At 35.5% G+C, this 13,362-nt stretch overlaps 4 protein-coding genes and 1 long non-coding RNA gene across 5 annotated transcripts in view; 1 reads left to right on the top strand and 4 right to left on the bottom strand.

The window, feature by feature from the left end:
- Positions 1-366: 366 nt before the first annotated feature.
- On the bottom strand, positions 367-2,304 carry LOC134790997 (uncharacterized). The gene is made up of 3 exons (XM_063762045.1): positions 1,834-2,304; positions 1,195-1,286; positions 367-652 (listed from the first exon to the last, which is right to left on the bottom strand). The coding sequence occupies exons 1-3, from the start codon at positions 2,048-2,050 to the stop codon at positions 431-433; spliced, it is 531 nt and encodes a 176-aa protein (XP_063618115.1). The 5' UTR covers positions 2,051-2,304; the 3' UTR covers positions 367-430.
- Positions 2,305-2,560: 256 nt separating this feature from the next.
- On the top strand, positions 2,561-5,185 carry LOC134791003 (uncharacterized). Its single transcript, XM_063762053.1, has 3 exons — positions 2,561-2,704; positions 3,504-3,601; positions 4,803-5,185. The coding sequence occupies exons 1-3, from the start codon at positions 2,596-2,598 to the stop codon at positions 5,004-5,006; spliced, it is 411 nt and encodes a 136-aa protein (XP_063618123.1). The 5' UTR covers positions 2,561-2,595; the 3' UTR covers positions 5,007-5,185.
- A 759-nt stretch (positions 5,186-5,944) lies between these two features.
- Positions 5,945-8,605, bottom strand: LOC134791002 (uncharacterized). Its single transcript, XM_063762051.1, has 3 exons — positions 8,445-8,605; positions 7,978-8,063; positions 5,945-6,848 (listed from the first exon to the last, which is right to left on the bottom strand). The coding sequence occupies exons 1-3, from the start codon at positions 8,557-8,559 to the stop codon at positions 6,624-6,626; spliced, it is 426 nt and encodes a 141-aa protein (XP_063618121.1). The 5' UTR covers positions 8,560-8,605; the 3' UTR covers positions 5,945-6,623.
- The window catches only part of LOC134791030 (uncharacterized), a 67,888-nt gene continuing 60,470 nt past the window's right edge, over positions 5,945-13,362 (bottom strand). The window contains exon 2 of the long non-coding RNA XR_010144227.1: positions 5,945-6,459. This is a non-coding gene — a long non-coding RNA (uncharacterized LOC134791030). The remainder of the gene's footprint in view (positions 6,460-13,362) is intronic.
- Positions 11,432-12,891, bottom strand: LOC134790887 (uncharacterized). Its single transcript, XM_063761874.1, has 3 exons — positions 12,731-12,891; positions 12,169-12,263; positions 11,432-11,739 (listed from the first exon to the last, which is right to left on the bottom strand). The coding sequence occupies exons 1-3, from the start codon at positions 12,855-12,857 to the stop codon at positions 11,539-11,541; spliced, it is 423 nt and encodes a 140-aa protein (XP_063617944.1). The 5' UTR covers positions 12,858-12,891; the 3' UTR covers positions 11,432-11,538.

Raw genomic sequence — 13,362 nt, 5'->3', positions numbered from 1 at the left:
ATAGAAAAACTTTTCACAAAATGTAGTCTTTGGGTCTTCTAAGCTCTCCTAGCTCTATAACCCCTTCATCAATCCTGCTCATGTTAAAACTAAAGAAATATACTTATAGCCCTCAACAACACGTTTACCTAATTTCATTTAATTTACAAATGCATTAAAGTTATTGTTACGCAATATATATGCCCTCTGATAGTTCAGTCAAATAACATCGAAATGCCGGGATGTGCCCCTAGCCAGCCGAGTGTTCCAAATTGATTGTAAGAACTTCGCTCGCTCGTTCGAATGTGTACTAAAAACTTACAGGATAAGGAAAAGTCAAAACAGGAACAGGATATCAAGAATATTAAAATAAATACAATCTCATACTACATTTTATAAACATTTATTTCATATTTTCAACCCGTTCAAATCTGCGCTCTTATTTATAACTCTAACGCCTGTAGGGGTCAATTCTGCACACCTGGGTGATATTCCATGAGAGAGGTCCACACCCGGGGTCTTTCTCACAGGAAGCGTATGCGGGTGACAGCACGGTGTCGCCGAGTGCATGCACTTCTGCCGGTGGGAAGATGTATTTGATCGGTCCAGTGTATCTGTTGCACACGTCAACTATCTGCTTTGCGATATTTCCCCTGCCGGTCGCTGAGCAGTACTACAACATGTAATCAATAAACATTGATTGCACATAGCTATTATTTTTATAACATCCTATAAATTACAATCTGTACCCAGTCATAGAGAAAAGGTCAAATATTGAAGTTAAAAGAGCCATAGAGCAAGAGCATAGGTTCAAGAAGTTACATTTTCCATTATATTATATTATTAAATTATGCTTTAAAATAATTAAAAATAGATTAAGTAAACCTTCTTTTTGTAATAACTATATATAATATTTTCTACAGTTCTATGAGACTCGAAATTCCATCAATGCGAGCAACGAGACACAGTATTTTTTTTACTAAATTATTGATTAAATTCTACAGTACTTAAGAGATTTAATTAATTAACAACACATAAATAAAAGTCGAGTAAAATTAAATTAAAAAACGTGTGAGTCTTTGGATACGGAACCATAAAAAACTAAAACTACAAATAATTTTCATTTAACACTATTCTAAACTTAATCATACTAAATCTTCCCATAAAATCCCCAATTATTTAAAAGAATACCCTATGTTTTGTGCATGAACTTACGTCGGGAATATCTTTCAGCACTTCATTGTGCCCGTCGGTCTCCAGCATAAAGTTAAAGCTACCGCTGACGTGCGTAATCCTCGGAGGAATGTCTGGAAATAGAAACGCCCTTAACAAGTAAACTAAAGTACATATAAATGTCTTTATAAATATTTATTTCAAACTGAGACCGAGCTGGATACCCAAAAAATACAAATAAGGAACCCTATTTAAATAGCAATACTTGTTGTTTTCATATAACTATTTGAAAAAGCTTCAAGGAGGGTAATAGTAGGTACCTAAGTTTTAATTTCTTAGCATTCTGAATATTCGCGCCAACAATTTAACTGTCCGTAAGCGTGTAAAATAAGTACAAATGCACTTAAAACTTGGACTTTAAATCAAGGGTATTAAGTTATAACCACTAGCTGTTACTAGTAAATAAATTGTATACACGATAAAAAATAATTAAGTATTAGTTTCTAGTAGTTCAAAAGTTTTTTTATTATAAGATAGTAAAAAAAAATATAGGTACATAATTTATGTTGGATTATAATTTTATTGTTTTTTTTTTGTTTTGATTATTTTTTGGGATGTAGAAACCTACCAAAAATAATAATTTAATATTATTAAGTTTATTTCAAATAATGACTTCGTTACCTATTGTAAATCCTTTGCATATCCCTCCACAAAGGGTAGGCGAGGGCGTGACAGTAGTATCGGCGACGGCGAGCAGCGCGGCGGCGGCGAGTGCGAGCAGCGAGCAAGCGAGCGGCGACATGGCGGGCGCCGGCGGCGGCGGCGGCGAGGATATCGCGCCAACGCCGCTGACGGCGTTATATTTACTGATTATAGCGTGACGCGAACTAACATGCATTTTTTTTACGTTGATTAATCCTATTGATTATGTCCTTATCGTTTCGTATTTATGTGTGAGCGTTTGTTTATTTTATCGTACGACAATGACACTCAATCGGCACGTTTAAGAAATGTTCAGTCCTGTCCTGGCCTAGCAGTGGGCGACTGAAGGCTAGAATGATGATGATGATAGTCCTGTCCTATTTATCTAGGTTGCGAATAGTAATCTACATTTTCTAGCACGAAGCATTCAATTGAAGCTCATGCATTACATTGTAAAAATGTACTGTAATATTTATTTATAATACACGCATATTGATTATTGGTTACTTTAATTTTCTTCCTTATCGGTATGAAGCAGAGCTAAGTTGTTTATTTTATATTAAAGATTTTTCACACTTTCTTGTTAGCTGGTTATGGCTATGAAATAACAGAAAAACTTAACGGACCATAGGAGAACCTTATGTCTTTGCAATAAGGTATACGAATAGTCAATTAACAGTGTGGAAGATAGAAATTATATAACTGTGGTGGCAGCGCAGTGGTGACATTTTTGCCTCTGCCATGTCACTGGTTGCCTGCTCGCTGCTTTCATTTGCGACACTATTCGCTGTCTCCAAAGCTGTCGTTACTCCTGTAGAAGAAAGCGGACCATGCGCTAAATTCATAATGGGTTAGAACTTTATATACATGTATATTTATAAGATACCGTAAAATGGGGTGAGTAGGGTCAAAACTGAAATTCAAACCTCGATAACATTTTATTTTTACATATGAAAACTGAATGGTCTATATAATAAGTGTTCCGGGCTTTTGTATTTTAGTTTTTATTTTATTTTGGGTAGTTCCATTTCATAACTTTGACGATAAAGAGGAAAACCCACCTCACCCCGTAGTGCCTCGTATTTGGGGTGAGAGGGGTTTTCATACAAAGGTGATTTTGGAAGATTGTTGGATCGATTTTTTATTATTATGCGTATTACTATAGCTCCATTTTAAATTGGAATACATTATTCTTGTATCAGTAGCCTTAAAATCCCTTCTCACCCCCCTCTCAAACCTTCTCTCCCCATTCATAACCCACCTCTCCCCGCGAAACCTACTCACCCCGTTTTACGGTAACAAATATTAATTGAGACGTATAAATGAAGTTACGCTCTCATTTTAAAAATGTTCATTCGGATTCTTAAATTATTTTATTAAATTATTGTGAGTTTAAAAGTTCTGCTGTGTGTGACTATTCTGTAATTCAACATTAAATTATTGTATTCTAAACTAAGGTCTAATCTAATCTACTGAATACTTTAAATTCTCTGCGGCTGTAGTTTGATTCAAGTTTAAAGGATTACTCCCAAGCCGGGCTTTTAGATTTTTTTTTGCCGGCAATTTGAGAGCGGGTTGGCAATGCAAGCATAAGTACAGACTTATGGATAATGTTACGAGTCCACCTTGACTAAATCTTTTATTTGCAGACATTACTTCGGCAAACGGGGGCTCCTATAAGGGTATTGACGAGGTCAAGTTTCAGTTCGAAGCAAACAAGGATGAAGTACTGCACAGTGTTAGAAACGTAAGCGCCTTTTTAGACAATACAGCAGTGTTTATTAAGGAGTCTCCGTTCATAATTAGATCCAAGTATTGTATGATCCTAACAACCGTCGAAACGAAGGGCTTACCGCAAAAAAAGAAAATTGAAATTTCTTTATTTACCACTCTTTCGATCGTTTAGGTAAGAGCGATAGAGAGCCAAGTAACGAAATTTAAATTTTAAGGGCTCGGAATCGGTATTGAAATATTTATGTATTTATTTAGATTTTATCGCACATCAGAAAAAGTACAAAAGGCGGACTTAATGCCTCATACCTGTTAATACCCTTTCAAAACCGTTACATTATTTCGGTCATTCAAAATCCAATTTCAATTCGTGTTCTATCACGAACTATTAAAAATTGTTCTCTCTCCTAACGGGAAAAAAGAACGAAATTTTGGTTCGTAAAAACGATATTGGTAATAGCGATTAAACTCAGAAGTTTTATAGATAGCAATACTTACTTGTTCTATCATGTCTCGATGCTTTCATTTTAACCGGTTAATTTCGTTTCACGAAAGTAAAAGACGAACGACTGTGGCATAAAATGGTATCTCAACAGTTCTCTACTCTAAACACTGACCGTGCGAAACCCTTTTCATGCCCTGGTTCTAATTAAAATGATTTATCTATCTTATTTGTCAAAAAAATAAAAAAAATACATAACATATATTGTAGTTGTATCCTTAACCGTTACGTACCTACCGCTTTTTTAGGGTTCCGTACCCAAAGGGTAAAACGGGACCCTATTACTAAGACTTCGCTGTCCGTCCGTTCGTCCGTCCGTCTGTCACCAGGCTGTATCTCACGAACCGTGATAGCTAGACAGTTGAAATTTTCACAGATGATGTATTTCTGTTGCCGCTATAACAACAAATACTAAAAACAGAATAAAATAAAGATTTAAATGGGGCTCCCATACAACAAACGTGATTTTTGACCAAAGTTAAGCAACGTCGGGAGTGGTCAGTATTTGGATGGGTGACCGTTTTTTTTTTTGCTTTTTTTTTGTTTTTTTTTTTTTGCATTATGGTACGGAACCCTTCGTGCGCGAGTCCGACTCGCACTTGCCCGGTTTTTTTCTTTTTAGCGTGACAGTCGTTTGAAATCGACATATTCGTGGAATCTCCTATTTTTATATACTTACGAATAGGCCATTCACTAAATCGGTTATATTTTGCAGACCTGCAAACAACTAGGCTCAGAAGTATCCAAGCAGATAGTGGAGGCGTGCAACGAAGACTATCATATTAAGACAAAGCCAAAACTGGCGCCGCTGGGACCTGATATTCTATCGCCGGTGTATGCGACTTGTGACGGCGTTCCTGACTGCGGACCCATAGTCGTCCACGTTACGCAAGTCTGCGATCAACTAACGTTGATGTAAATGATATAACCACTCTCGTACGGCCAACATATCACATTGCATATGGACGCGGGCGAAGCACCAACGACATGTTAGATCTTAAAATCTTAATGTTTAAATCGTGTATTGACTATGGCTTTATTTACTTTGTATAATTAATAATATAACATATTAAAATAAAGAAAGTTTTTAGTAAATTATTACCTGACTTTTTTTACATTTCTTCTTCACAGAATTATGTTTACAACTAAATTAATTTAAAAACTCATACATAAAGTGATTTCTACAACAATAATATGTAACAGAGAAGTAACCTCATAAGTATGATATTTTGTAATTTTAAAAGTTTTAGCATGACGATATTGACATTTTTTATTTGATTCTGATTCAAAGTATATGACCTCATAAATTCTCGTAGCTTCCTAAGAGTTACGGAGTTCATAATGTCTGTTGCAATATATACAACTTCTAAGTATAAAAAATCATCAGTCAAGGGATTTTTTTATTAAAAACTGCCCAGTCTCGTAACTTTAGGTCACCTAAGATTTCAGTGGAAAGTGACATAACAAATAGCCTGTAATTAGATAGATGATCTGTTTGCCTAGGTTCAGAATTAAAATCTACTTAGGAGCAGGGCTCGGATACCGTTTTGTTTTTCAAACCGTTTTTCGATCAACCAAGAACGAAAGACTTTCGTTTCCGTTTGCGGTAACCGGTTAGAGAAGTGCTCTATTGAGATTCCAGTTTATGCCCAATTCGTTCGTCTTGGTTTTTGTGAAACAAACCGGTTAAATCAAAAATAGACATCTGTTTTTATAGTCATAGTAAAATTTAAAAATACATTTCACTTAAATGTTATGTTACTCGAGTACACAATTAAATATAGCATAATAAATTATAAATTAATTAAAAAGGGGTGCTTAATTTAGGACGTTTAGGTATTCGTAAACAATATTCCGTTTCGTAAATTGCTAAAAATCATTATTTATTTTCAAAAAACATCAAATCTTTCACAAAAAATAGATTTTCAACTCCTAAAACAATAGGATTAGTACACAGACTACAAACTACACAGACACCGCATTATAAAGCATTTAAAAAGGTCCACACATAGGTGCAATTTCACTAGTAAAATGCTACAATTCGAGCAGGGGGGCGATTTTTGAATTTCTACCGCTCGATTTCATCACTCGAAAATCGGTGTAAAACGGCGAAATGCTGATTTTTGAAATACGAGCGATAGAAACTGGGAATCTAATGGTATTGACCACTCGTTTTCAATTCTATTAGTAGAATTTGAATGCCTAGTAGTGGAGATATTATTGAACGAATAACACGAACTCGAGCGGTCAAAATTCAAAAATCGGCCCCCAGCACTATTGAATTGTATGTATTCTACGCCATTTTATAGAATAGTAGCCCACCTACACCTCTAAAGTTAATTATTTGTAAATGTTTTTAATTTATACAAGACCTGGACGTGTGGGCGCAACGGGTATAAGCGCCCGTACAATATTAGTATGGGAGTGCGTGTCCCATACTAATATATTCTACGGGAGCGCTTATGTGTGTTAGCCTCAATTAATTTATGTGCTGCCTAGCATAGTTGAAGTAGTCTATGGATGGGTATGGCTATGTTCACATATGTGCAATAAGAGGCGCGGGGTTGCATGCCTGTTCAACATGAATCACGAGAGGCCCGCACTCGGCAGCGCCTTCGCAAGACGCGTATATTGGTGACAAGCTGTCTTCTCTCAAATAATTGACTGAAGGCGCTTTTCTTGCTGATGACGTCAGACCTCTGTAAGCGTTGCACACTTCCACTTTCTGGTACTGAACTATGCCACCGATCTTGGAGCAACGCTGAAAAAAAGAGCAATATTATTTGTTTATTTAATACATCGCGGGAAAATAACATTACAAATGAATATATATCAACATAAATATGTACGCTGTAACTATATGCATACCTATCAAAGAAACATAGGAAACAATAAAAAATATTAACTAGGTTGATTATATTATAACGTAATCCTGCATTAATTGACCTTACCAAGCCATCACTTTACGTACTAACAGATAGACATACGCAAGCAGATGCAGATACAGATACGCAAGCAGATGACATTTTCAATGAGTAAAATCCATATAACCAGTAAAGTATAATCCACTAGTATTCATGAAACTTATCAAACCTCGGTTCAATTAAATGTCCCTTTTCAACGAACGAAAATGACAAAAGGATGAATAAATATTGTAATTATCAAGGGCTTGGACTTGACCGGTTTTTGTCAATATGGTCATAAGCTTATGGCAATCTATTTACATTGATTTATATACCCAGGATACCGGTATTTTTTGTATGAGAACGAAACCGGTATATTTTCGTTCTTTGTTAATTATTTCATTTCTAATCGGGCAATCTAATAAATAGTACAAAGTCGTTACCTAAAACACAACTGAGTTTTAAATTTATGGAGTATAAAATAATTTGATATATATGGTTATTTCGAAGCTCTTTCCGAAAAACCGGTTTCGATCCCTGATTTAACGGCAGATTTTAAGTCGCCCAGAAAAATCTGAGAAAACTGTACCAGAATAAACGTAAAGTACACAATAACAAATTAAACAAACTCTGTATACTTACAAGTAGAATAGCATTAGACAATCTTGTCTAATATAACTGACAGGCCTATTCGGATTTCGAGATAATCACAAGATCTTGAGACGATTTAGAGATCAACTAGATCTACATTAGATATCGACTAGATGTGACTTGGATATCTAAGTCATAACTTGTCGAAATCGTTCAAGAGGACCTCCAGAATCGCGGAAACGTCAAATTTGACATATCTATCTTACAAAATATCTTTAAATTATCCGTATCGTAACTTGTTGAAGTCTAGTAGAAATCTAATTCATTTTCCGAATCGAGCCGTAAGATTCTGATAAATTTTGATGATGGTGATGAAACAATAATGATTGCACTTACGTCGGGGATATCGTGAATGCTTGCACTAGTAGGGACTGTTATGTCGAAATTTACTTTCTGTTGGGGCTCGATGGTTCCCGTTACCGCTGAAAAGGAGGAAATGTACATATTTACGGCTGAAAACAGTTTAATAAACATTTAATTCACATTTATTTCATAAGAATAAAAATGTCTCTCTTTTTTATCGCAATAAACGAGGCAATTTGCATTAGTTGTTAACGAATATATGAGGATCATAATTATTTCCTAACCTAAAATACATTAACAATAGCTGTAACAGTTTTTCAAAACATTTAAGGGTAAAAGATAAAGAAGTTTATATTTCAAGTCCCGACTCAACATAAATAAATTCAAACGTGTAACATTTTAATTTGAACGCAATCAGGCCATACCTATTTTTAGAATTAACGGACATTTTTAATTTAGTAGGTAGGTACAAATTATGTGAAGGTTTCAATACTTCATACCCATGTTGAATCCAGCACAGCCCGGTTCGTGTCCGTACATTTGCTTCCAGGCATTTGCGTCAACGGCGACGAAAAGCGCGGTGAGAGCGAGCAGCGAGCGGGCGAGCGGCGACATGGCGGCGGCGGCAGCGGCGGGGATGGCGCGCTGGCGACGCCGACTTCGTTATATAGTGTGGTACTAGCCACTAATGAGCAAGGGTAACGAATCGTTTAATTCGTTTAAGCTGATTAAATATAAATTGATATGTCGATGTTGATTAAATTTACTGAATTTATGTTCGTATGTACTTTCGTATGCATAACAGGACATCATATACATATAAGCTGTTCTTGAACAAGGGCGCTGTTATAAATTAATATTGTGTTAGTGAGACGTAAGTACTAAACAATTATTTAAATTTTAAAACACATAGTACTGAAAATATTGGTACTTAATAAACTTTCATTGACTTGTAAACTACCAACTATTAAAATAACCATGCGTGGTAACCACGTCACACTTGTATCTCTTGAATAATCTTACCATATTGATTTCAACGGTTAATTCTTTTCCATAAGGATTGAAAATGGTGTTAAATGTTTTTAACGACTTCTACCCTCAAACTAATTTTGTTTTAACTGGAGCTTAATTGTTTATGCCAAATTTCACAATGGTCAGCTATATATTTTAGGCGCAAAACAAACAATTATTCTGAAGTAAGCTACTAAAGACAGCTCTCTCTTCTCTAAACTGATTCAACAAAAAATAATTATAATATTTATAATTATAAAACTTGCTTACAAAATTTCACAAGATTATCATAAGATATCAGTTCATAAATACGAACTGTACAGTAAAATATAACGGAGACCTTCACATGGTCGAAAAATTATAGCAAAAAGAATTATATCACATCTGATTAAATTCCTTTAAATATTGGTAGCTTAACAGTGAGGAATTTAAATGAGTACAGATTTTATGCAAAACAATGACGCGTTGAGATGAGACAAACAATGAATCTCACAGCGCGTCAGCGCGCAGCAGGCTAAAGCGGCTGTTGTCTTCCTGTCTGTCTGTCTGTCTTCCGCTGCTAGCTCTCGTGGCTTGTACAATGCCTACGTGTATTTACATTAAATGAACATGCATTCTAAATATAGAATTAAGATAAAACATTGTCACTAGCTGCAAAATTAACATCGCCTAGCGGACATTCAGTCAGAAGTAGCTAAGCTAGTGTTCAAAATGATCTACATATATACAATCTTCTTGTTAAGACAGTAAAGGCGTGTATAGGTCATTTTGAACATCGGGTCCGCTTTCTCACTCTGCTGTTGACTGTACCTACTAGATAGGCATTAAGGATAACTCACGTTAGACCGGGCCGTGTCCGGGCCAGAGCTTCCCGCGCTTACTTTTCTATGACATGACAGGCGATCACGTGATGCCTTCCATAGAAAACGATCCGCCGGAAGCTCCGGCCCGGACACGGCGCGGACACGGCTTGGTCTAACGTGAGTCATCCTTTAAGCTGAATTCTGAATGTTTTTTTTCGCAATTACGTCGAAAATACCTACTAGGTTCGTTATTATGTTGCTTTAAAATAACTGACAGTGCATTTATGAATTTTAATGTAACTATATTGAGAAGTCACGTCATTTATTCTTTAAAAACATTTGAAATCCAAATATAAATCTAAGATTTCTGACATCTAAGATGATTTATACTAAATTAGGCATGGCATATTATACTTGCTGCGTAACACTAAAATATTAAAATAACATAAGTAACATTCTTTCAAACTGAGAATCAAAATTTTCCAGTTTTTGTCTGTAAACTATTTATGTAAGCTATTGTACACGATGGTCCTCTAGATGAGAGATTATTTTTTATGCATATAGCAGTTACTGGAAGCTGCTAAGTATTTATTGTTTTCAGTTCCTCTGGTGTTTTAGGCTTTTGGCAAGGTTCGGTTCAAGGTACGTTTTACAAGGTCTGTAGGCTTAGCGCACGAGGAGACGACCTGTGACAGTATCTCGCCCGCGAGAATTGCGAGATAGACTACCCGTCCTTCTGTTGCTAAATTTACTGCCCGATTCAAACTTTAAGATACATCAATTTATAGATCTAGAAACAATATGGATGAGATGTGTCAGGGTCTAAAGTAACTTTTTTGTTTAAAGAAACGTCAAAAACAGACAAAGACGTAGACAAAAACGTGTAGTCTCGGGCGCGAGATACTGTCGCGGCGCTCCTGTGCTAAGACTACTGCTTCGACTACGTAGTTATGTACCTACTTACAATAAAATTGTTTTGAGTCTAGGGAATAATTTCAATTCGGGATAATCTTGCAACTATGGGGTCATCCATTAATTACGTCACACGTTTAGGGGGAGGGAGGGGGTCAAGAAAATGTGATATATTGTGACATGGGGGAGGGGGGAGACACAAACTTTGTGACGTCACTTTAACTTCATCAGTAACCGAATTATTTTTTTTAATTATTTTATTCGCTGTACATTTAAATAACAAGTTTTTAAAACGACAATCGTTTTTATTCTTTTAATTTTCTTTCCTAAGCAGTTTTGGATTATAAAATTACTAATATTTATATCGTCAAAAATATTTTGATAAAATATTAATAATACTTAGGTACTTACTTAATTCGATTTGGCGATTTCGTAGAAAAAATGTGACGTCACACTAGGGGGGAGGGGTTTGCCAAATGTGACCAAATGTGACAAGGGGGGGGGAGGGGTCAAAAAACCTAGAAATTCGTGTGACGTAATTAATGGATGACCCCTATCGGTGAATGGGTGGTTTATGATTCAAAATAAACAGATACCAAGTTATTAAGAAACATTATTATTAAGAAACAAAACACCACTTTTTCTTGCACACCTCACACACTTTAAATAAAAGTGAATATAATTATCATAAAAACACATAGGTAGAGGTAGAAAAAGATGATTGAATCGTTAAGAATCAATCTTTTTTAGAAATCTTTGAGTAACTTTATTATAAAATTAGATTTTAATTACAAAAACTTAGTACTTGTTTCATATTTATATACATCGTTGACACTTTTAAACATTATGTCTGTGCATTTTTTTTGAATTAGGGAACGCATCTCTGGGTAACATGGAAGACGAGAGGTCCACATTCGATACCCTTACAGGACGCATACACCGGCGACATGGTGTCTTCGCCCAACGGATGGACCTTAGGCGGCTTCCGGAGTGCTGAGGTCGGGCCTTCGTAATCGTTGCATACTTCCACGGTCTGGTATTGTATTGCTACACCATATTTTGCGCAGTACTGAAAAAATTACATGCAGTTATTTATTTTGTTTTCTTAAATACATTAAGTTTATGCTAAAAAGCACTTTAGGTTCCAATATTATTCGCAATGTACACGAATGTACACGAATATGATGGTGATGTATAATATATGTCGCAATTTATACGATTAAATATATTATAATAGAAAATTCAGTAATGTTTTTGGAGTTCCATGGCCATTTTAAATATGATTTTATGTTCTCAACTCTAACAATAATTATACTTTTAATTTACTTAAGGTTTAAAAAAAATGTACAAGAACGAGTCCATTTATACCGCCTTATTTTTTAAAGGTCGGTTAAAATATAGAAAAACGCAGATGCCGTGAAAACTAGAGTCAAATCCAGCAGTTAGATAAAATAAACACAAATAAATAGAATAATAGATAGATAGAGTGTGTACTTACATCGGGTATATCATGGAGTGCTCCGCTGCCTGTCTTTGTGGCTCTGAGTTCGAAAATGATGTCTTCCATGGGGTTTCCGTCATACCGGCGAACCGCTGATACAGGCAAACAAAAGCAAACAATTTATAGTCGATACTTTTTGCAACCTCAATTGTTTTGTTTTTTTGACAAACTGTGATTCAGTACTATAAAATTAGATCAAGAACGTTTGGTAATGCTGGCGTCCTTTCTGTGAACAAGAAATTAGATTTTATAGTATATAATTGTGTGATGTCCACAGGAAAGACACTTAACGCTAACGCTAAACAAAAGCCCAATTAATTCTAGCTAAGAATAAATCACAATTAAAATCAATTTTATATACTTATTGATTAACCTCACATTTTTGCTAGGGATTTATATATCAGACTGAATTATTATTATTCGTCAATTGAAAACAAAACACAAAAAGGTGCCGCTTTTTTTATTGAAAGTTTAAATAGCATTGAATTGTACTGTGTTGCCTTATTTAAATTACTTTATTAGTCAATCTACTAGTTATATAATGCTTAAAATATCTTACCAATTCTGAATCCCGCACAGCCTGGACGGGCGTTTTCCATCACCCATACATGCGCGTCGGCGGCAGCGACCAACGCGCCGAGCGCGAGCAGCGAGCGGGCGAGCGGCGACATGGCGGCGGCGAGCATGGCGCGCTCGCGACGCCGGCGTCGCTATATATAAGCGCGATGCAATAACAAGCATGAGTGGCAAATTATTTACGCAGATTATTGTTTCTTATTGATTAAACTATCTGTAATTATGTATGCAGTGTAACGAAATTTGTGACAGGGACTAATCGTAATAGCAAATAAAATCAGGAGTTCTAAACGTTTTAATAGTCGGACAAAATTACATCCGTCTGCATCGGCACTACGATCGATGAATACTTATTACAAAAAGCCGCAAAATAAATTATCAAGATTCAAGACAGAGAAAAATTATAATATATTTTTAAAATAAAACTATACCTCTATTCTCAAAAATTGCTACGTATTTTATTACTTAGAAGTTACATTTGTGGAATTACGCGCATTGTTAAAAGTAAATTATACTTACATTAGTTAATTTAATAGGGGAAATCAGGAGATCTGAACTAGTTTTTTTTTATCGAAAACGATGAATGGGTTGTCGATTAACCTATGAAATAAAAAT

The sequence above is a fragment of the Cydia splendana genome, chromosome 5 (genome assembly GCF_910591565.1).
Source record: "Cydia splendana chromosome 5, ilCydSple1.2, whole genome shotgun sequence".
Taxonomy (NCBI): domain Eukaryota; kingdom Metazoa; phylum Arthropoda; class Insecta; order Lepidoptera; family Tortricidae; genus Cydia; species Cydia splendana.
Note: the sequence above shows the minus strand (reverse complement) of the source record. Positions and strands in the feature narration are given on the sequence as shown.